The sequence below is a fragment of the Podarcis muralis genome, chromosome Z, assembly GCF_964188315.1.
Source record: "Podarcis muralis chromosome Z, rPodMur119.hap1.1, whole genome shotgun sequence".
Taxonomy (NCBI): domain Eukaryota; kingdom Metazoa; phylum Chordata; class Lepidosauria; order Squamata; family Lacertidae; genus Podarcis; species Podarcis muralis.
Genome location: NC_135673.1, coordinates 25,183,480 through 25,205,608, shown reverse-complemented (window position 1 = coordinate 25,205,608; position 22,129 = coordinate 25,183,480). Strand labels below are relative to the sequence as shown.

At 43.4% G+C, this 22,129-nt stretch overlaps 1 protein-coding gene across 1 annotated transcript in view; it reads right to left on the bottom strand.

Moving 5' to 3' along the window:
* CHRDL1 (chordin like 1) overlaps window positions 1-22,129 on the bottom strand; it is a 46,349-nt gene that overhangs the window by 5,435 nt on the left and 18,785 nt on the right. The window contains exons 5-11 of the mRNA XM_028715739.2: window positions 15,787-15,932; window positions 13,990-14,083; window positions 12,841-12,908; window positions 10,356-10,530; window positions 3,856-4,050; window positions 3,430-3,597; window positions 1,772-1,861 (exon numbers count right to left, since the gene is read on the bottom strand). Of these exons, the coding sequence (XP_028571572.1) occupies window positions 1,772-1,861; window positions 3,430-3,597; window positions 3,856-4,050; window positions 10,356-10,530; window positions 12,841-12,908; window positions 13,990-14,083; window positions 15,787-15,932 (936 nt within the window). The remainder of the gene's footprint in view (window positions 1-1,771; window positions 1,862-3,429; window positions 3,598-3,855; window positions 4,051-10,355; window positions 10,531-12,840; window positions 12,909-13,989; window positions 14,084-15,786; window positions 15,933-22,129) is intronic.

Sequence of the window (22,129 nt, the reverse complement as noted above, 5' to 3'; positions counted from 1 at the left end):
TTCAGGTCAGTATCTTCTGGGTATGCTTCCATCAACAGTTCAACACCTTGCTAAATTTCTTGCTTAGATGATGTCAAATTAGCAAGAATGGAAAACAATTGTGCAACATCACTGTACACAGTACTTCTTCTTTTTAAAATGGCTTCAAGTGCATCTAATATAAGAATAAAGGATTTTATCCTAAACCTATCTCTTGAAGAAAATGCATCTAAGGCACCAGGTGTACTTCTGTCATTTCTTTGCTGTTCCCTTACTCGTTGTCTCCTTGTTTTCTAGTTGACATTTGGCAAGGTGGCTTTTGCTTGTTTCTCAAGCTCATCAAAATCTTCTCTAGTTTTCCTTAAAAAATCCAGAAGTGAACTGTACAAACTTGCAGAAGAACTCAATAACAAGTCTGATTTCTGAAGGGCTTTGCTGACCTTGTGAAAATGACCTAGCACATGGGTCAAAAAATAGGGCCCCACTGGCTGGCCCTGAGTCTCATAGTTGCTGGGCCTGAGCTGCCCTGCCCTCGCATGAAGTCTTGGGTTTGCAATTTTGGGAGAGGGCAAACTGCTTGCTGGGGGGTGGGTGGGCTGGGGAGGCCCCCTAGATCTAGAGGCCCTAGGCTTCAGCCTACTTAGCCCATACATAAATCCGGCACTGACACCCACCCTGATTTGCTTGCAGGAAGCTTCTGTGGAAGTTAGATTATATCTCATCTAGATTGAGCACCCATTCTGATTTGTTTGCCTTGTTAATATATGACAAGGGACATCCTGACTTGCTCGGAGGGTGTTTATAGGTCTTCCTATTATTTGTTCACTCCACACTTTCTAATGCATTTCTGTCTCACTTTCTAAACTGCAAAAAGTCAGATTCTTTTTTTTTTTAAAGTGGCTTTGTTTTGCTAGGGTAACAAAGCCTTTAACTATGGAAATCTAAAGTTCTGATTAGTGCTTAAATTTCGCCCACAAAATAGTGACAATGTGGAAGCACCCTTTATCAAGACATTGGCAAGTGAAGTTAATTTGCTTGATGTGCTAATTCATATAAGCACACAAGAAGAGCCTGCTGGATCTCCTCAATGACCCACCATCCTTTTCTCACAGTGACCAGCGAAGCATGCAATCAGGATTCAAGCACAAGAGCACCCTCCCCTCCTGTGATTTCCAGCAACTGGTATTCAGACACATTACTGCCTTCAACTATGGCATCTCCACTATGGCCAGTAGCCATTGATAACCTTCTCCTCCATGAATTTGGCTAATCCCTTTTTAAAAAAATCATCCAAGATGGTGGCCTCCACTTCTTCCTGTGGAAGTGAGTTCCATAGTTCAACTATGTGCTACGTGGAGATATACTTGCTTTTGTCATTCCTGAATTTCCCAACATTTGGCTTCATTTGAAGTCCACAAGTTTTAGTGTAACAAGACAGGGAGAAAAACATTTCTCTAGCCACTTTCTCCATGCCATGCATAATTTTATAAATGAGGGCTGCCATAAGTCCAGATTTTCACTTTTTGAAATATGGCAGCCCTATATAAACGTCTATCACAATCATTTTGCTTTATGTTCCGAAATGATCAGATCCAAATGTCTCAGAGACAATGGTACAATTAACCCAATTAGTAAATTGAGGATGCAACCCTATGCATACATTGAGACCAGTGGGACAGACTGAAGACATAAAGGTCTAGGCTCTGCGTATGGAGTGTGTGTGTGTGTGTAGGAGAACGTATTTCCTCACAACTAAGCTTTTGTGAAAAATCAAAGAAGGCGTTTGACTTACTCAAAGTGGTCTTTGTGATCTGCTTGAAGTGGCGTAGTTCGCTGAACTCATCCTTGGATACTGTTTGCTTGTCAAAGTGGCTCAGGATACCTGCAGCAAATGGTTAGAAGAACACACTCAAGAACCACCTTCTGCTTCTTGACACCAGGCCTTGCACAACTTGATTGCACAGCTTGAACCACCAGCGAACTGAACCATATTGTGCAGCAATTGGGCACCAGTAATTATCAGGATTTTCGACAGGCTCTAAATGTTTCCATTTGCTCCAGCGTCAAAAAAGAATAATCTTATACAGACAGATCTGACAACAGGCTTTCCTCACTTTATCCACAAAGCTTCAGCTCATTCTGGCTTGACTAAAAGTAAATCCCTTATCAATTGTAGGCTGGGGGAGCAGGTCTGCATATTTTCTGCTAAAATGTTTTAACAAGTAAGAAAAAAGTCGAAACATACAGGGGTTCAAAACAACCCTGTGTACCTTGTAAAAACCAACAAGCCAACCAAACAACAACCAAGTAGACTTTGAAGAGTGCCTACCTTTGTTTGCCCATGAAAAGTTGTGTCAGAATAAAGCAGTTAGTCTGTTAAGGGGACACAACTCATTTTTTGTGGGGGGGGGGGGTTAGTGCCAGATGCAGAAACTTGTTTTTATATCACATTTGGAGGTGGTGCAGGGGGAGTGGAGAGACATTAACCTAGAGCATGGGTTTCCAAAAATTTTGAACCAGAGGGCAATCGTTTTGGACCCATCACAGAATTGCTGCTGTGCAGGAATTATCTCACATGGATGTTGAAGGGACATACCACAATGGCTGATCCCTGTTAAAGAGAGAGGGGACCACAAAATGCTGCATCAGTAGGGGGAGAAAGCACCTACATGAGCCACCAGCATGCTTGTTCGTTTAGAGAAGCTCTTTACACTCTTCTCTGCTCAGAACAGAACTGGTCATCAAATGAAACATGGGTATGTTGAAGGGACAATATCCAATGTAGGAGAGGCTGAGCCTGTGCAAAGAGGAACTGAGCAGGAAGAACAAGCAGACTCTCCTCTGATGTGAATTTTTAAGGGGATATTTACTGAAACATTTTGAAGGTATCATAGGAAGTACTGGCAGGCACACTCCGACTAGGCAAACTCCGTTTGGCAAACTCCGACCTAGATACTAGATAGAATGCCTTTCTCAAATTGTTCTACATAGGCACGGCAATCTTCTGGTGAGGTACTTCTTAGCATCTTGTCTTATTTACTGTTTTATTTTCTCCTCCCCCCTTTAATGGATTGTCCTAAATGTATTCCTTTTGCTACTCCCGTTCCTCCCCTCTCTTCCTGCCACACCCTTTCTCTCTTTCTCTCTCTCTATACCTTCTCAGTCTCCCTCACTTTCTGCTACTCCCTTTATCCCTTTCTTCCCAATTCCCCCATTCCTTATCATCTGCATAGAATAAGGCTGAGAACCACAGGTTGCCAAGCTCGTCTTTAAGTTCTTAAAAATACCTAACTCCATTTTGTTTACTTTAATCCTAAAGTCCAAAACCCACTTGCTTGGGAGTAAGCCTTACTGAATTCAGTACAACTTCTGAGTAGGCATGGTAACACAGATCCACCCCCCCCCCGAAACACACGCCTTGATGATGGAAAGAGAATGTTCTCAGCTCACCTTTTCTAATGGTCCACATGTGGATTTTGACTTGCGGTGGTTGATCTGTCTCCAGCGCTATCTTGCGTATGGTTTCTCCTTCCTCAGAGAGAACAGCTTCATAGACAGGGAGCAACTCTTCACCACAGAAGTAGTCTTTGCTGTCAAGGTTCTGACTTCCAATTTCATCTATAAGGGAAATAGGTTGATACATTCATATTTTACTTATTACATTTTATTCTCTCATTTACTCCAAGGATTCCATGCCCCCCTCCCCGTTAGACTCACAACAATCCTAGGTTGTAGGTTAGGGCTAGGTTAGACTGAAATGCCTGCCAGGTCGTGGCTGTTCCCCTGTGCCCCGTTCCACAGATGCTAAAAGACTCAGGGTCTGAGAATGGGGTTGTGGGCTGCCCTTTTAAACCCAAAGCAACCTGTTATCCATACCTGGGCAGACTTTACAGCACTTCCCTTCAATTTTCCTTGGATGCTTGCAAGGATATTGATCGGGGCAATTAATTTTTTTGCATTCTTGCTTGGTGACGTTGCAGGTGCACAACACACACTCCACGATTCCGTAGGACCGAAGGTTAGGGTGCCAGGATTCTCCATGGGAGTAGGTTTTTCCATTGGAGACACAAACTGTGATGAAAAATGAGGGGGAGGACAGGACAAAACAAGTAGAACTTAGATAGCTGCAATAGGGATAAAGTAACCACAATTGTGCCCATTAATTACTAAAAAACCATGGCTAATTTTACCAGCCCATATTTTACCCACTTCATCACAAGAATATTGTGTGGGACTTTATCAAGATACTGAAATCAAGATACACTGCATCCACAGCATTCTCCTGATCCAACAAGCTTCTAATTCTATCCAAAAAAGAACTGAGTTTTGTCTTGCATGATTTGTTTTTGAGAAACCTTCTCCCTGCAACTGTTGGCTACTTGTGTATACTCTTCCTTCATGGTTTCAACCTTTTTTCTGTTTCTTATACATGCCCTTCTTAAATCTCAGCTCATCTTTAAGCTACAACCACACTGGTTTCTTTAAATGCCTTCCACTTTTCTTTCTTGTTAGAATTGACTGCCTTGGTGCCTTCAATCTTTCACCTTTAAGAAGCTCCCATCCCTCTTGGACTCGCTTCTCTTGGAGCATTTCTGACCATGGAATCGCAACCAATAGTCCCTTAAAAGCTTTTTGAAATCAGCCTTCTTAAAGTCCAGTGTGCATGTCTCACTACACTCAGCTTTCCCTTGCCACTGTAGAATGAAACCCAGAAGGACATGATCACTTCCTCCCAAGGTTCCCTGTACTTCCACTTTGTTGATCAGTTCCTTCCTGCTGGTGAGGGCCAGGTCAAAGACCCCCTTGCTGCTTCTTTCACCTTCTGGGAAATGAAATAGTCAGTGAGGCAATTGAGGAATTTGTTTGACCTTACATTCTTGGCAGAGTTTGAGTTCCAACAGATATTGGGGCAGCTGAAGCCTCCTAGGACTACTATATCTCTCCTTTCTGAATGTTTGGTAAGCTGCTCCAAGTCTTCAGTCTGGCTTGGTGGTCTGTAGTGTTAAGGTCAACATTGTTTCCCTCTCCTACAATTTTTAGCCATATACTCTTAATCTGCCTCCCATGCTCTAGGATCTCTTCACAATTGTACACATCCTTTCCATATATGATCTGCAAATAAAAAGCCAATGATGCAACCACTTAAAAACAAACAAAACGCACAACAGACCATTGAGCAACTGAGCATGCTCAATAGCCATGTAATGCCGAAAGTCAGTGGGGTGGGGGAGCCGAATGCCCTGTCTGAGCCTCTAACATGGCCGACAGGTTGGGATTCCAAACAGGAGCACTCCTGTTAGGAGGTGAGGAGGTACACAGCAACATTTTGTTGCAGTTTTATATGTCACTAGTAATCTTAAAGGTATGTTTAGGTTCTAATGCTTAATACAGTACTATCTTCTAAACACATACAGTATGCATGTGTGTTTAGGAGATCCATAAAAGTTTAGCACCGCAGCCCTGTGCATGTCTACTCAAATGTAAGACTCACTAAATACTCTCAAGTAAGGTTGCAAACCTAAGCATGTCTACTCAGAAGTAAGTCCCACTGAACTCAATATGGTTATCTGCCAGGTAAGTACGGCTGGGATTGCAGCCCAAGCATGTGTAAGACTGCAACCTAAATGTGTCTCTATTTAAATAATAATAATTAAAGCAATACTTTCTGCATTAGGACTTGAAAAAGCCAAGCACATCTAGCTGTGAGAAGTCTTCAAACCAAAGCCGAGTAACAAATTTGTCTGGCTGGCATCCAAATGTGCCTTTCAGACCTTTCTAAACATCTGCAATGAACTTCATGGTCATTGATTTGGTATTTCAGGAATCTGGAGTTGTGTCGTTTGGCGCCAAATGTGTGACAATAAGACCGTGACTTCAAAGGGGAGCCTCTCACCCAATGAGATGTTCTATCCCCTCTTTCCCCTGGATGAAGTAGCCAACCAATCAGTAGATAGCAATATGTCTGATCTATTTGCACAGGCTTAATAGCAATTCCTCGCTTGTCGACTGATACAGCTGCCTCCATGTCTCTGCCAGCTAGAGGTGACCACTTAAAAAAAGTCCCGAAAGACTCTTATCAAGTGTATACATTCTATCACCACCAAATAACCATAGAAAACTGCCTTATTCCAAATCAGATCATTGGTCAACCTGGCCCATAATTTTTCAACACTGACTAGCAGTGGCCCGCCAGGGTTTCAGATAGGGGGTCTCTCTTCCACCCTCAAATCTGGAGATGCTGGGAAGCTTCTGCATGCAAAGGATGTTGTAGTCTGACACAAGAGATGTAAGAAGGCATCATTTTCTATTCTGCCCTTTATTCATCCCTAGCAGAACTGTTTCCACTATGCTGCCGTTCAACTTCCGCCAGAATTGATCCTATTTATCTCACATCCTTCTGTGGTGTAAGTATGTAACTGACATAATTTATTCAATTCAATATGTCAGTTATTATGTTATTCCATTCCATTCATTTCCATGCAAAGGAAATGCAATGCAAATGAGGACAATACATAATCAATGATGTATTATTTGCATATCGAAAGAAGCAGCAACAGCAACAGTGAATACTAATCATATTCATTGGTCTGATTTCTCTTGTGCACATGAATAAGTAAACATTAGTAATCTCCATTGCCATTTCTATTTTCGTTGGAATTATTTAACATCCTTATCTCACAGTTTATGTTCCTAAATTAGGAGTGTGGCTCTCAGTGTTACTTTGGACCCGCCAGTCCCTCTTTTTCAATATTAGTTCTCAGGTAAAATCTGACATCTCAACCACTACTACTGCTTCTATTTGGATTCCCTGTTCTACAAATACCCCAGCACAGATGCCTGCATTTTATAAAAAACAAGATTTTGGGCAACTTCCAAAAATCATTGTTGGAAGTGGGGAGGAAGGGGGAGCGCTGATGTTGGCATGCCCTTCTCTCGCTAGATAGGGTGGGTGCCTGTAGAAAGTGGAGCCCTTTGTCTACATTTACAATGGGCCATAAGAACCTCGAATCCTATGGCATTCATGCCCATGACCTTTTTGAAGTTACCTCTCCAGTTAATTAATAACACTCACACTAATTGCATAGAACAAAAGGAAAAGACCTCATCAGCATTCTTGCTTCCATCTGCGGGGAGGGGATCTTGGACTCTGTGAGAAGCACATACAAGCCCCCCAAAACTGCCCCCCCATTGATGTGGTATCGTCCATGGGAAATGTGCTATTCATTTGGAGGCTTTTTATGTACTGAAGCAAATCAGTTAGAAATTGCTTTGATGATATCTTCGTGTGTGAACTGGAGGTCGGAGACATTGCAGCGGGCGGGGATTTCTTGCTTTGAGATCCAACATGAAACATCGGCCTGAGCTGAATGTTATTCCATGATTGTTCAGGTGGATAATAGACTCTATAGCCAACATTCCTTCAGTTAGTTAATACCTTGAAAGATTAGCTGGCCATAAATCAAAGGCTTTTACCATATTGCAGGCCACTTTTGAGAGCCCGTGGACTGTTGGCTTTGTGCAGAACGGCTTTTTCTACTTCAAAACCTTTTTACTACCCTTTTGGGTTTCACTTTGCAAACCTCCAGGCTCATTCACACAATCACTAGTGGGAAATCTTATGCATAAGTTGGGGGGAGGGTTCTGCTTCGTGTGTGTGTGTGTGTCATTAAAGCTTTGGCACCATCCTTTAGTCTGCATATTTTGCTGCAGGGGTAGCCAATATGGCTCCCTCCAGACAGTTTGTTGGCATTCCAATTCCATCTGCTCCATCCAGCATGGCCAATGGTCAGGGCAGATGAAAGGCACAGTCCAAGATATAGAGGGCACCACTTTGGCTGCCCTTGCTCTGCTGTAACTAAGGATGCTTGCAGAATTCATCCTGCATGACTTGTGATCTGCACCTTGCAAACTAATATACAGATTGGAATGTGGTTGTCCTGTGACACAGTTAGAAATGGATGAATACCAGTTTCTGGGAACTGCAGGTGGAGAGAGTTGCTGTTTTGCTCATGTCCAGCTTGCAGGCTCCCTGCAGGCATCTGTCTGGCCATAGTGAGAATCAGATGCTGGACCAGATGGGCCACTGGGCTGGTCGACAAGGCTCATCTTATCTTCTTATGAACCTCTTTATTTGGCTTTCTTTCACTTTCTCATTTTTCCAGCCTTAAATTCAGTTCGCTATATTTCCATATCAGTTTGTGAATTCTTTTTCAAATGTCCTCATGAAAATTCACCAGGATTTTAGTGTGAATTCATTTGAAGATACACATATTTGCATTCGATTTGACCCAATATACACTTTTTTTGCAGAAATGTTTCCCCTAATATAATGCAAAAGAGAAGTGTGCGTTTAGGAGGACAGTTCTTTTTTGGTTTGTATATTGCTTAAGAAAGTGTGAATTTGGTGGCTCTGCCTTTCAATGCAAAACAGAATCAAATTTCTCCTTCACTCCTAGGTACAGTACTAAGGTGCATGTAAAAATGCATGATTTAGGATAAAAAAGGGTTATAAATGCATACTTTTGTGAAGATTCTTCAAAAAGTACATACTGTAATACCAATTTTAATGCAGGGTTGTTATTTTAAAGTAGCAGATTCATGCAGAAATGGAATGCAACAGACTTAGGGAATGAAAATATCTGAAAAACCAGAAAGAGAATGCTTAACCCTCCCTAACTGTAACAAGCTTAAGCCCATGTAACGGGGGTGGGGTGGGGTAGAAATTTATATCCCTATCTACCCTTACTTCCATCTTCTTCCCCCCTGTGCTGAAATTTAGATTGCAAGATCCTAGAAGCAGGGACCTGCCCTCTTATTCTTTGTAAAGTGCCATGCACACTGATGAAGCTCGACAAACAACAACAATAATGCATTTATGATGTAACACATGACACAGTATTTGTGTGGGCATAGATCTGATGGGGTTTGTGTCTACTCCCTGCAAATTCTTCCCCCATAAAAAGAGTGGATGTACTGCTGGAATCAAGCACATGTGATGTACATGCATGTGGGCCTTCTCTGCACTTGAGGCACAGGACCCTTGGCTGATGATGGTGTAAAATGGCCTTCAGTCATTTCACATGTATTTCTGCAGCAGTACTGTATGAATCCTACCACCTTGCTGAAGCTGCGCAAATTGAAAGAGGCATAGCATAGGAACCTATGCTGATTCAGATTCATTGGTCCCTCTGGCTCAGTACTGTCCACACTGATGGCTATCCAGCATTTCATGCAGAGGGCATTCCCAATTCTACCTAGAGATGCTGGGGATTGAACCTAGAACCTTCTGCATGCAAAGCAGATGCTCCCTCGGTCTGGTCAGTGCCTGGGCTTTTGACTACTGGGTACCACATGCTTTGGGTTCTGTGATGGAAAAATGTGGGATATAAGGTAAAGGTAAAGGTTGTGCGCTCATCTCACTCTAGAGGCCGGGAGCCAGCGCTGTCTGCAGACACTTCCGGGTCACGTGGCCAGCGTGACAAGCTGCATCTGGCGAGCCAGCGCAGCACACGGAACGCCATTTACCTTCCCGCTGGTAAGTGGTCCCTATTTATCTACTTGCACCCGGGGGTGCTTTCGAACTGCTAGGTTGGCAGGCGCTGGGACCGAACAACGGGAGCGCACCCCGCCGCGGGGATTCGAATCGCCGACCATGCGATCGGCAAGTCCTAGGCGCTGAGGTTTTACCCACAGCGCCACCCGCGTCCCTCTATGTGGGATATAAATGTAAGCAAAACAATACATATACTAAAATTAAAGTCCCTCCTCCTTCTCCCTGCACCTGGAGAACAAACATTCCATTATAATAAAATGCTGACTGATGTTTGAGAAAACAAGGCACCACTCCTGACTAGTGTAAGTCACTCTTTGCTACACCTAGCTCAGGACCCCATCCCCCCCCCTGAAACTTTCCAGGTAAAAGTGCAGCATGGCATGCTGAGGAGAGAAAAAATGATTAAAATAAAAATAAGCTGGAGAAACAAAAATACTTTCACTAGTCAGCAAAAGCAAGCTACCAAAGGTTTTTGTAGAAGCTCCATAAAATGTGCAGGAATCCCAGAGATTGCCTAGGACAGGCTTCCTCAACCTCAGCCCTCAGATGTTTTGAGACCACAATTCCCAGCATCCCTGACCACTGGTCCTGCTAGCTAGGGATCATGGGAGTTGTAGGCCAAAAACATCTGGAGGGCCCTCTGGAGGTTGAGGAAGCCTAGCCTAGGAGCCCCTCCAGCCACAGACTTGAATCTGGGGCCTTCTGAGTTGTGTGTAAGTGGTGCTGGGTTCTCTCCTCCAAACCCTCTAAGAAGAAGACAATTACACACACACACACACACACACACACACACACACACACACACACAAGACATTTCACTTACTTCGACCATGCTTCTGTTTGCTGTTGAGGACAATCTGTACAATAGTCCCAGAGGCCTGTTGCATATCCGGCAGGGCACCTCTGTTACTTCTGCCACCAGGAGCCCGTGGAATGCTGGCTGCCTGTCGGGAATTGCTGGGTGGAGGGTCATAATGGGAGCGATGAGGAGAGTGCCTCTGCATGAAAGAGAGAGAAAGAAAGAAAAAACCCTCTGAGAACAGGAATTGGAGCGATTCATGAGACTGATGGTTTTAGAAGAACAATCTTATGACCTCTGTTATGGAGCCTCTGTTGTCAGGACCACATTCCAGGAGGGTAGCTCTGCTACGGTTGCCTCCAGACGGTTGGTATTTTGCAGGAAGGAACTTTAGGCTTGTGCATTTAAAGTGGATTAATGTGCTCAGTTGCCCTAGCACGACAAACCCATTCCACAAAAGAAACAGACTTTGCAGTTAGGAAAGTAATGGGGAAAGGCATTGAGAAGTGTGGGGGAACTAATGATTAATGGGAAGAAGTTTAAATGCCACTTAAGTAAATCAGGATGAATGTTGGATGAATGCGCTTTGTTGAAAAACCTCCCAGCAAACAAATCATAACAAATGCTTGGTAAAGACTGGATACAATCTGAACTCCTTGCAGGCTTTGCGCAAGGATCCATGCTGGCTGGGGCTAATGGGAATTGGAGCCCAGCAACATCAAGATGCTAAATGGAAATACGTTCATAAACATAAACATAAACCCCATAGGGTTTATGGTGGACTTGCTTTGGTGATGCAGTATTGGTGGCCAACCCAAATGGCCAATGAATAATCTTCCATGTTTTTTGTGTGTTTAAAATGGTGATCATTTCTTCCCGGTAATGTCCTGGAAACAGTTCTAACTTTGTTGGTGTTGTTGGGTGGAGGAGATGGTGGCAGCTGGGAGATGGCATGAGCATTTTTTTAAAAGACAAAAAAGAGTCCAGGGCAGGGATCAATTATTTGCTCTAACACACGGGGTTCTCAGATTCTCCCCCTTGTCAGATTAGATAGTAATTTGGGGTTCCTTCCCATTTCTTGCAGAGTTGAGGGCACGAGTCCATTGATTCTAGTGGACTTAGGTTTGCCTAAATCTGTTTTGGATTACAGCCATTATTTTGAGCAACGAAAACATTCATTCTCTCCACCCCCAGCCCACCCCCACCCCTCCCTCCCTCCCTCTCTCTCTCTCTCTCTCTCTCTCTCACACACACACACACACACACACAGGCATTTGTTTGTTTTTGTTAGGTTTTGCTCCTCACATTTCAAAATACTGAGCTTTCATTTCAAATTACTCTGTTGTAACAATCAGTTCTGCTGGACTGAATATCTGACAGTTTGGTTTCATAATACAGACACCAAAATCATTGCAGACCCAGATTTAGTTCCTCAGAATGAGTTGGATATACACACTCCAAGCAATGACTTTGCTCCAAACTTCTGTAGCCCTGCGGCTGTGGTTGGGGAGGCATTCTTTATCATCACTGGCCAGAGGTCAAAGAGCTGTTGGGGAGTTCTGCTACCTCCATCTCAGCAAGAAGGCCAACACAGGAAGGGGAACAGCAACAGCTCATTAGTAGAGCATCTGTTTTGCATGCAGAAGGTTCCAAGTTCAATCCCTTGTGTCCCCAGGTAGGTCTGGGAAGGTCCTTATTCCAAAATCCTGAAGAACCACTTCCAATCCTAAGATCAGCCTGTCCCCAACTGGACACAGAGTCATGAAGTTGGAAGGTACTTGGAATGCCACCTAGCCCCCACCTCCTTCATTTCTGCCAATGCAGAAAATCTGCTGCTACCACATCACAGATTGGTGGCCACCCAGTTTCTGTTTAATAGCCTCTGACAAAGGAGAGTCCACCACCTTCTGAGGCTGCCTGTTCCATTTTCTGCTCTTGACCTTTGAAATTTAGCACTCTACCGCTGCACTCCACCCCAAAAGTCTCCCCAAACGCTTGCTGATTCAGTGGCCACAGAAATGGATACAGACGCTGTTCTGATTGGCAATTCAGTATACACCAACCACAGAAAATAAGCAACTGTTTATGTTTCCTTCACTGCTAATTTTTTTTCTTAAACAAAGGATGTTTTCTCCCCTTCCCTCTTCCCCAGATACATGAGATATACTCATGCCCTTGATTGCATTTCAACTATTCATGGGCTAAATTTTTTTTGATAGATTTTCTTTGTCTTTTTTTTCCAGGAAAAGAAAGCCAGGCCTCTTCCAGTTTCAAGCCAGTGAACCTCAAAACGAGCTTTAAGTTTTCTATCAATTTAGTCAACGCTTCAACTACCAGAGGACGTCTCAATCACAAAGATAAGTCTCGCTACTATGAAAACATCTGCCAGAAATTCCCCCTTTGAAACAGGATGGGTGTGAAATGAACAAAAGACACAACAGCCTTGGGTGTGTGCACAACTCAGTAGGAAAGTTCTGTTTCTTTTGATGAGATCATGGACTTCACTTACAGCTTCTCTGTTGGCTGGTTGCCGAAAGATGTCACCATCCGAGTTGTCCCACGAAGACTCCCTGTCTCCTGTAATCAAGAGACAATGATGTCAAGAATTACTGGGGCCATTTGTGATCCCCACCCTGATGTCCCTGTGTGTAATGAAAGTGAAGATATCAACATGGAGGAGTTATATTCAAATGATAGCCTGAGGACATCTCTATGGAGCTTTCTACTGTTTAACTAAACTGGAAACAGAACTGCCCTAAATTCTGAAACAGCGTCAGCCTCACTCTTGAATAAGAGAATTGACTTTTGGCATGTTTCTTGGGTCTGGGGCTCCAGGTCTTCATGGTTTCCAGGCTCAGGCTCAATATCAGGACTTGGGCCACACACTTCTGCATCTAGTACTGATGACTAGAAGTGCTTGCAGATTTCAAAGCACACCAACCTGGGTCACATTCACAACATATTTTTAAACCACTCCCATGCCACTTTAAACAGTCATGGCTTCCCCTAAAGTTCTGGGAGCTGTCCTTTGTTAAGGGTGCTGAGAGTTGTTGGCAGACCCTTGTTCCCGTCACAGAGCTACAAGTCCCAAAGTTGTTTTGCCAATCAATTCCTCTTCTTAGGAAACTGTGTTGACAACTAAGTATTGTGATTTCTGCATTACAGGGGGTTGGGCTAGATGACCCTTGGGATGCCTTCCAACTCTACAGTTATCTAATGCTATGACACTACTTAGCTAGGTGGACCAATGGTCTGGCTTCTTGGCAAGGCAGGTTCCTGTGTAAAAGTAACTTTAGGGGAAGGATCATAGCTCAGTGCTTAGAGCTTTCTCAACATCTTCAGGTAGGGTTGCGAAACAGACCCCTGTCTGAAACTCTGGCTGGCTGTTTTCAGTGTCGACAGAACTGAGGTCAATGGACCAGTGGTTTGACTCAATATAAGGTATCTTCCTTATACTTATGTTCCTAAGTTTCCTTCTACCTTAGTGGAAGTTGCTGATAAGGCTGCCCCAGCTACAGTAGTCATGCTGATGAATTCAGTGTCTGAAGAAAACAGTGACATTCCAGCTGCCTGAATGCCATGCTTAATTGTCGAGCTCTTTCAAGACATGGGCAGGTTGGGCTTGGCATGTAAGAAATTGCATACATATATATTTTACCTCTGCAAACTGGGCAGCACGATTCTGGTGTGGACACTGGAGACGTGCAAGTTAATTTGGGACATGTCTTCAAGCCACAGTATACATTTCCTTCCTGCCATTAAACACACACACACAAACACAAAAAGATAAAAGTAGGGCTAGTTAGTGCATGATGCAGGCGCACAGATTCAAATGGCAGATGGTTGCCATAACAGCAAAACAATCCCATGCGCATTCTTTACCTTTTATGAAGCGTTATTTAATTGCAACAAAGCTTAAAATGATGAGCTGCTGTCTCTCTCTATATATATCAAAGCTCTGGAATCCTCATAACGCTCTCATGTCACTGACCTCTCAAATAATCAGATGTAGAGGAGGACTGAGAATCTCAGTAGCAGGAAGAGGTGCACCCTACCTATTCCCTTCAGCACTATGAAATGTGTTACAGGCTGAAACTGCCCAGTTGCCTTATTCTTGTGACTTTCAAAAAGTTCTTTTGGGCAGGATGGGGCACTGGAGTTTCTTTGAAGATTATAAATTCCTTAAAACAGGGATGGGGGACATGTGGCTTTCCAGATGTTGTTGGACTACCAACCTCCATCGACTCCAGCCAGGATGGTCAATGGTCAGGGATGATGAGGCTTGTAGCGTGGCAATGCCTACTCCATCACAGGTTCTGCAGCCCACTTGATAACTGTTTCTGAGAAATGTTCCATGTTGGGTACCTCATCTTTTAAAATAGAGAATGGAGCAAAAAATCTCACTGGTTCAAAACCAGAGGTCAAAGTGACTTACAAAGGATATATATTGCTCTCCTCACCCAACTGGAGAAGCTGTGTCATAGATAGTTGAAGCCTTGGCAATGCATTCACTGATTCAGTTACTTGACAGTGTCCCTGCTCCATTTCCCTTCTATCATTAATAACATCAATAAATTTATTAGTCACTTATTTGCCACAGTAACTCAAAGTGACTTGCAACATTTTAAGCAAAAAAACAAAACAAAACAAATGCACACATTAAAACCAGCATTTAAAAAAAACATTAAAACATCCCACCCACAAAAAAGGCCATAGATATTTGAAAGCCAAAGGCCTGATTAAAGAGGAATGATTTTGCCTTGGGTTTGAATATATGCAACAATGGTGCCAGGTGAGTTTCCCTCAGCAAACTATTCCACAAGTGTGCAGGCAGCACTGAGAAGGCCTGGTTCTCATATTGCCACTGTCCAGACCTCCTGTAGCAGGAGCGCATGTAGAAAGGCCTCAGATGACAAATTGCAGGGACTGGGTTGGTTCACATGGGGAGGGGAAGGTCCTTGAGGTATTGAGGACCCGAGCGACATAAGACATTATAGGTCAAAACCAGCATTTTGAAGTGGGCCCAGAGACTAATTGGTAGCTGGTGCAGTCAAGCCAGTATTGGTGTTATGTGCTCATATGTGACTGAAGTTTGAATGTAATGTTCTGCAGGTTTTGCTGAAGTTGACTGATGTCATTCTATTATAAAGCTAATAAAATATTTCACACACACGAAAATAATTCTCCCCAGACCACACACCTTCTCCTGGTTCAACTTTGTACCCTGAGTATTTTTGCCTGGTTGGAATGCGTCCTTGAACTCTGATAATCCTTCTTGCTTGTCTGGATGGAGATCAGTGTGGATGTGGAAACTAGCCTACTGTGCAAATGTAAAATTAACATTCCTTGGCTTGCATTTGCCTCTGGCCCTGCCCACCATTGGCACAAAGCCCTTGGAAAGTTGCTCAGAAGGGAATGAGCCACAACACTGGTTTAACACAATCACGTGACTTACGGAACAGCTGCATTGGGCACACTGGTTGGCTTGTCTGTTCTGGAAGAGCCCCTCTGCCACAAACATCTCCCCGTGGTAGTAGGTTGTGCCATTGTACTCACAGGACTTCCGTGTTATCTTACTGCCAGTAGAAAAAAGCGAATCATCTGCAAGAGGGCAGGAAGAAGAGGCAATTTACAAAACAAAGTTATCTCATGTGTCTCCTCTGGTGTGGCAGGTAGAAGGGCTTCCCAACTCACAGAAGGAACATTCTGCTCTCACTTTGCCTGGATCCCTGCTCAACTCTCCCAACAGGGTAGTAATGGCAGATTAATCCCCCAGTAAGCGACTGCCTTATCTCTCAGATCTGTTGTCTCACTTTCATTAAGAACATCAGAAGAACCCTGCTGCATCACACCAAGGCCCACCTAGTCCATCACTCAGTTCTCACAGTGGCCAGCACTAGGGTTCAAACCAAGGTTCCCTTGGGCAAGCAGGAAATGCAACACCAGCTAAATCAGGGTCACCAGCGTGGTGTCCTCCAGACATTTTTGGACTTTGGCTCCCATCATGTCAGGCATATGGAGAAGCGGAAGAACCAGATGGCTCTAATATGGTACTGGTGCCCCAGCTCTGGAACACTCTCCTGGAAGCCTGGATAGTCACAGGTCTGTTGGGAGTTCAATGTTCAATGGAAGTTTGCTTGCTCTTTCTAGCTTTTGGGAACTATGGTTTAGAGCCTCGAATCGGTTTTGTTTTGTAGTGCTAATTTTGTGGTTCTGTTATTTATATTGATATTGCTTATATTTTGCTGCCCTCTCAGCTGTATTCTGTGGTTTGCAATTTATATGATTTTTTAAAAAAATGTAAACTGCATTTTTGAGGTCACTTGTGACAAAAAGCACATTAAATTAATGAACTGAATCACAGAATTCTTAGAATCAAAGAGTTGGAAGGGACCATGAGGATCATCTAGTCCAACTCCCTGCAATGCAGGAATCTTTCACCCAGCATGGGGCTTGAACCCACAACCATGAGCTATCATGCCTGTCCATTGGCCCTGCTGGCTGAGGTTGATGGGTGCTGTAGTTGAAATGCACTAGGCTGGCTTCATTAACAGATCTTAGTTAGCATGGCAATGAAAGATCCCCTATTGAGACCCTTGTTAAAGGCCAGCCAAAGTGTCATCCTCCAGAAGTTGGCAGATGAAAGCTCCCATCATCATTGTTCATGATGTCTGGAGCTGATGGCAGCTGTAGTCCATGACATCCGGAGGTCACCATTTTGGCTACCTCTGTCCTAGAACCACTGTGTGTCACAGCAGGCAATACAAGGCTAGTTGGACCAGGGGTCCAATCGTCCCACCTGTTCATTTGAGTTTGTGTCTGTGAGGACTTCACAGAATAGAATTCTGGTTTTAATAACCCCAAGCAGCCAATTATTCCTTGCTAGTTTATGCTCAATCTCAGCATGTCCAGCTATGGCTGGGAATGTTTCCAGCCTGAAATCCTGGAGAACTTCTTCCAATCAGTATCAACAAGACTGAGTTGGTCTGACTCAGTATACAGCATTTTTCTATGTTTCCTAATTTCTGTTCGATGTGCTTCTAGAGCATAGGATTAGTTAGCCTCCCCTACACACTGGAAATATTATACGTTTGCTTTCATGCACAGCCATTTGAAATAAACGCTTTATGTAGCACTAAGAACAAAGTGTTTGTTTGTTAGATCTGAAATAATGTTGGCATGCAAGGAATTCATTGGGTTTGGAGGCCCAGCGCAAAAAGATGCCCCCCCCCAAAAAAATTGGGTTTCCTTGACCTCCAGAATTCACGGGTGACTGCAGTTCTTTTACATCAGTGGCATAAAATCATGTAAAAAGAAACTCTCCATAATTATTGTGCTACTGAGGAATGCATGAGGTCCCCCCCCCCTTCTTCTTCTTCATTTGTTAAGCTGGGCACTCAACCAAAGGAGCAAGAGGTTTCAGGTTTTAGGCATATGAGCTAAACAGCGACATTTGGAGGGCTCTGTGAACCATTTACTTTGTCATGCGGGCACCTCAAAGCCTTTGAATCACCTTCTGAAGTAACAGGAAAAATAAATGCCAGGACCTCTGTGTTGTACAGTATGCACAAAATCCAAACAACTTACAGCCTCACATGCCTACTTGATCTCCTAAATCCTAGATGGCTCCTTTTCTTATCTATATGTCCCTGGTGCATTTTTACTGCCATACATCTCATGCACGAAATATTAAAATATTCAGCACTTTGAAAGCCAGAATCATGCCACTCAGTACATGTAAAAGGGTCATATAGAGCTATACTATGAAATACAAAAATGGTGCACAGTGTGAAAATAGATATGGGGTTCAGGGGACACCTCTCATAAGATATTTTAAAGCTAAAATGGTACTCAGGCAAGGGAAAACAGGAGCAAGTGCAACTCAGGTGTAGAGTTCCCACCCGCCGGACCAGTGAGGGGTTTTTTCCAGATGTAATTCTGCAATGTAATTGGCACAATTATAGTGCATTAGTTGTGGATTTATATAGGATCTCACACACACAGTTCTGCTTTATCAGCAATGCTTCCCCAATGTTATTGTATTACAGCTACCTGGACAGGGACTCTTGAACTATAGCACAACAAAAGTGAGAAAATAAATAAATCAGAATGTTTGCGTTATGAAAAGTTACAGCATTCAGGAAAACTGCAGGACATGCCCCACTTAAAAAGGAAGCAGCGTTACTGTCCCAAAACCTTTCCACTGCAAACATTTTTGAAAACAGGAGCATCTATATACCACCATAATACCACCATAATACCACCATAATACCACCATAATACCACCATGAGGACAAATCTTCATAAATGTATTATGAGTGTTGGATGTTCTTGGATTTGGTTGATCCTCTGACTTACTCAGGGAACAGACTTGCTCAAAATTTACTCTAACTCTTTTACTTTCTTCAATCCTGGTTGATAAATGCAATGTATATCCTTTTCGAAGAGGTAACAGGGAAATGGAAGGAATCTGATGCTAGAAAAATTGTATTTGCCTGACTAATCTTTTTAAATTTCTAAATGACAATACAATTAAAATAGCAAAAGGTTTAAACACTGAAAGAAGAAATGATATTCGAACCAGGAGCATAAACTCCTCGAATGAAAGAAAAAAAACACTCCTGATTTTTTTTCTAAAAGGGGAGTTTGTTTTTTTACTAATTAACATCAGAGCTACTGGGCAATGTTATTTTCAAAGCCGACGGGAAACTTTCCAAGGATTTAAACGTGCTTTGAAGCAAATGGGGAATCCATCTGCCGATAAATCGAACCCCAGCAGTTCCAGCCTCAAATCCTTCAGCATGCTGTAATTTAATATTTAAATAAAATACAAAGTGATTTGGGTGAGAGCCCAAGATTTGCTTTCTAGAGTCAACTCACTGGGTTACTTTTTCAGCAGTGGCTGAGAGCAATGAGACAGGATTGGGAAGCGATCCAGCATCAAGCAACTGCAAATGTGGATGCTAACTGCCTCCATATGTGCAGCCTTAAGGCGCAGGTGTCAAACACATTATGCTACCCAATGCTTTTTGAAAGCAACTTCAAGGGCTCCGTTAAGCTTGCAAAAGCCAATCTATTCCAGCAACTTGTCCTTTAACACAGCCAGCCAGTAGCACACGCAAGATCACCCACCGCTTGGAGTGATTAAACCAGTGTGCGGGACGTGGCCAACCCAACTGTATCAAGTTATTGGTGAAGTTTCAGTTCTGATGCTCAGGTTTCTTCAAGCTTCTCCTCCTGAATGGTTTAATGTTTGTGGGTGCACATGTGGCTTAATTTCCTGTGTTTTTCTTTTTATAGTGGTCTAAATAAATCATTCAAGGAGAGCAAGGAAGCCTCCATTTCAATTTGCCCCTAGAGCAGGCACGTCCAACAGATAGATCGTGATCTACCAGTAGATCACTGGATGTCTGTGGTAGATCACTGGCTCCCCCCAGGGAAGCTCAACAACTTTGGCTCCCCTAAAAGAAAGCTCAACAACCTTGACCTGAATCCCAGTTTTTAATCACAGTCTCTTGGGAGTTGGCCACCCCTGCCCTAGAGCATAGAAGATTCCAAGCAGATTCCATGGGGAAGATTCCACCTTGAACTAGGGATAGGGGAGGCCATCCTCTCAGTCCTACCACCCTCACAGATGTGCTTGGTGGGGACATGGGAGAGGACCTTCTCAGTGGCTGCTCCCAGACTCTGCACCAAAAGCAGCACAGCAAAGTTACCTATCTAATGTCCAAAGGCAAGGAGTCCCACAGTATCAATGCTGCCACACTGAAGGATTGTTGCCTTGCAGCAAACATTATATGGCACTTGGAAAAGTGCCAGTTCTATAGATCAAAGTGGACATACATTGGGTAAGGTGATCCTTAAAAAAAAGCTTGTTCCCTTAAGCTGTTAAGGACTTTACATTTCAACATTAACACCTTGACTTTGGCCTGGTAATGAATTGGCAGCCAGCACCACTCTCAGGGCGGAGGTGTAATATGCTGGCAGGGTCTCACTCCCCTCGGCAATATTTAAAAAGCAATTTAAGCCACCCAAGAGCAGCTCCTGATGCTGCCCACATTATTTAAAAGAAGTACCTCCTTTTCTCAGTCGCACAAACTTCTAAGCTGAGGCTTGGAAGGACAAATTGCCATCAATTTTGATTTTATAATGAATGATTTTAGAATTTTGTACTATTTTATTGTTGTTAGCTGCCCTGAGCCCGGCTTCAGCTGGGGAGGGCGGGATATAAATAAATTTGTTGTTGTTGTTGTTGTTGTTGTTGTTGTTGTTGTTGTTGTTGACTAAAAGCAAAGCACACAATCGCTGCTCCTCTCAGTGCTTGGCTACTCCAAGAAGGTGGGTGAGCAGAGAGGAAAAACAAGGAGGATGAGTTGGGTCAGGAAGCTCCAGAGATCAGCAGTGGAGCCCCTGTTGGGATGTGGGCCACAGTCTGGGCCCAATGGTGAAAAGTTCCTAGTAAAAAGTGCCCCTCGTCTAGGGATGGGCATCCTCCATATTGAGCCAGTTTTTCATGAGATGGAACTAAAGTCTGAACCCTCTTATTTCAATGCAGGTTTTAAAGGACAAATTAATATAAATAATTTAAGATATGCATGGAATACGTTTATGTAAGAAAAGAAAAGGTTGTCTAAAGGCTGCCCATCTGACTTCTTTTGCTGTTTTATGAAGTGATTTCTGCTCCCTAAGAGCAGCTATTGTCTTATAGTTAAAAGCTATGGTTTTCCCAGTAGGGATGTATGGAAGTGAGAGCTGGACCATCAAGAAGGCTGATCGCTGAAGAATTGATGCTTTTGAATTCTGGTGCTGGAGGAGACTCTTGAGAGCCCCATGGACTGCAAGAAGATCAAACCTATCCATTCTTAAAGAAATCAGACCTGAGTGCTCACTGGAAGGACAGATCCTGAAGCTGAGGCTCCAATACTTTTGGCCACCTCATGAGAATAGAAGACTCCCTGGAAAAGACCCTGATGTTGGGAAAGATTGAGGGCACAAGAAGAAGGGGACGACAGAGGACAAGATGGTTGGACAGTTCTTGAAGCTACGAACACGAGTTTGACCAAACTGCGGGAGGCAGTGGAAGACAGGAGTGCCTGGCGTGCTCTGGTCCATGATGTCACGAAGAGTCGGACACAACTAAATGACTAAACAACAGCAGCAACAACAACAACCAGAGCAGCTAGCTAGCTTATGGGGCTCCTGATGCCGGGACACACATTGAAATCGATGTAGCAAGTTCCTTGAGAGTGACAGGTTTTGATGATGAGTTGTCACTCTCAGGGTGGGATTTATGTATTTAGCATATATACATATTTTATGTTCAATTTTCCTTTAGTCTTAGAGCAAATGGAATGCAAAATACATGAAGTTTACGTGAAATATGTAAAAAAAATTCCCCCTTAGAGCACATCGTTAAGATCATTTGCTCCCAGCAGATCTTGCCATGTTGATTTCAGTGCATATGACAGCAGGAGCCATGTGAACTAGATAGCTGCTTGTAGGTGGCTGAAATTAGTTGTTAAAGGTTGACAGCAGGAGTGAAACATTGCCAGCATATTACACTTCAGCTTCAAGAGCTGCTCTGGCTGCCAGTTTGTTACCTGGCCAAAGTCAATGTGTTACTACTGGTATATAAAGCCCTTAACAGCTTGAGGGGCACCTTTCGAGCCAATCCAATCAAAGAGCGACTAATCCATTAAACATTGCAGCAATCATAATCATGCTGCTAATTTACTGCCTTTCCCAGGAGCTGGAATCTCTGTGTGGCTACCCCATGTGGTGAGTCACTGAACTGCAGG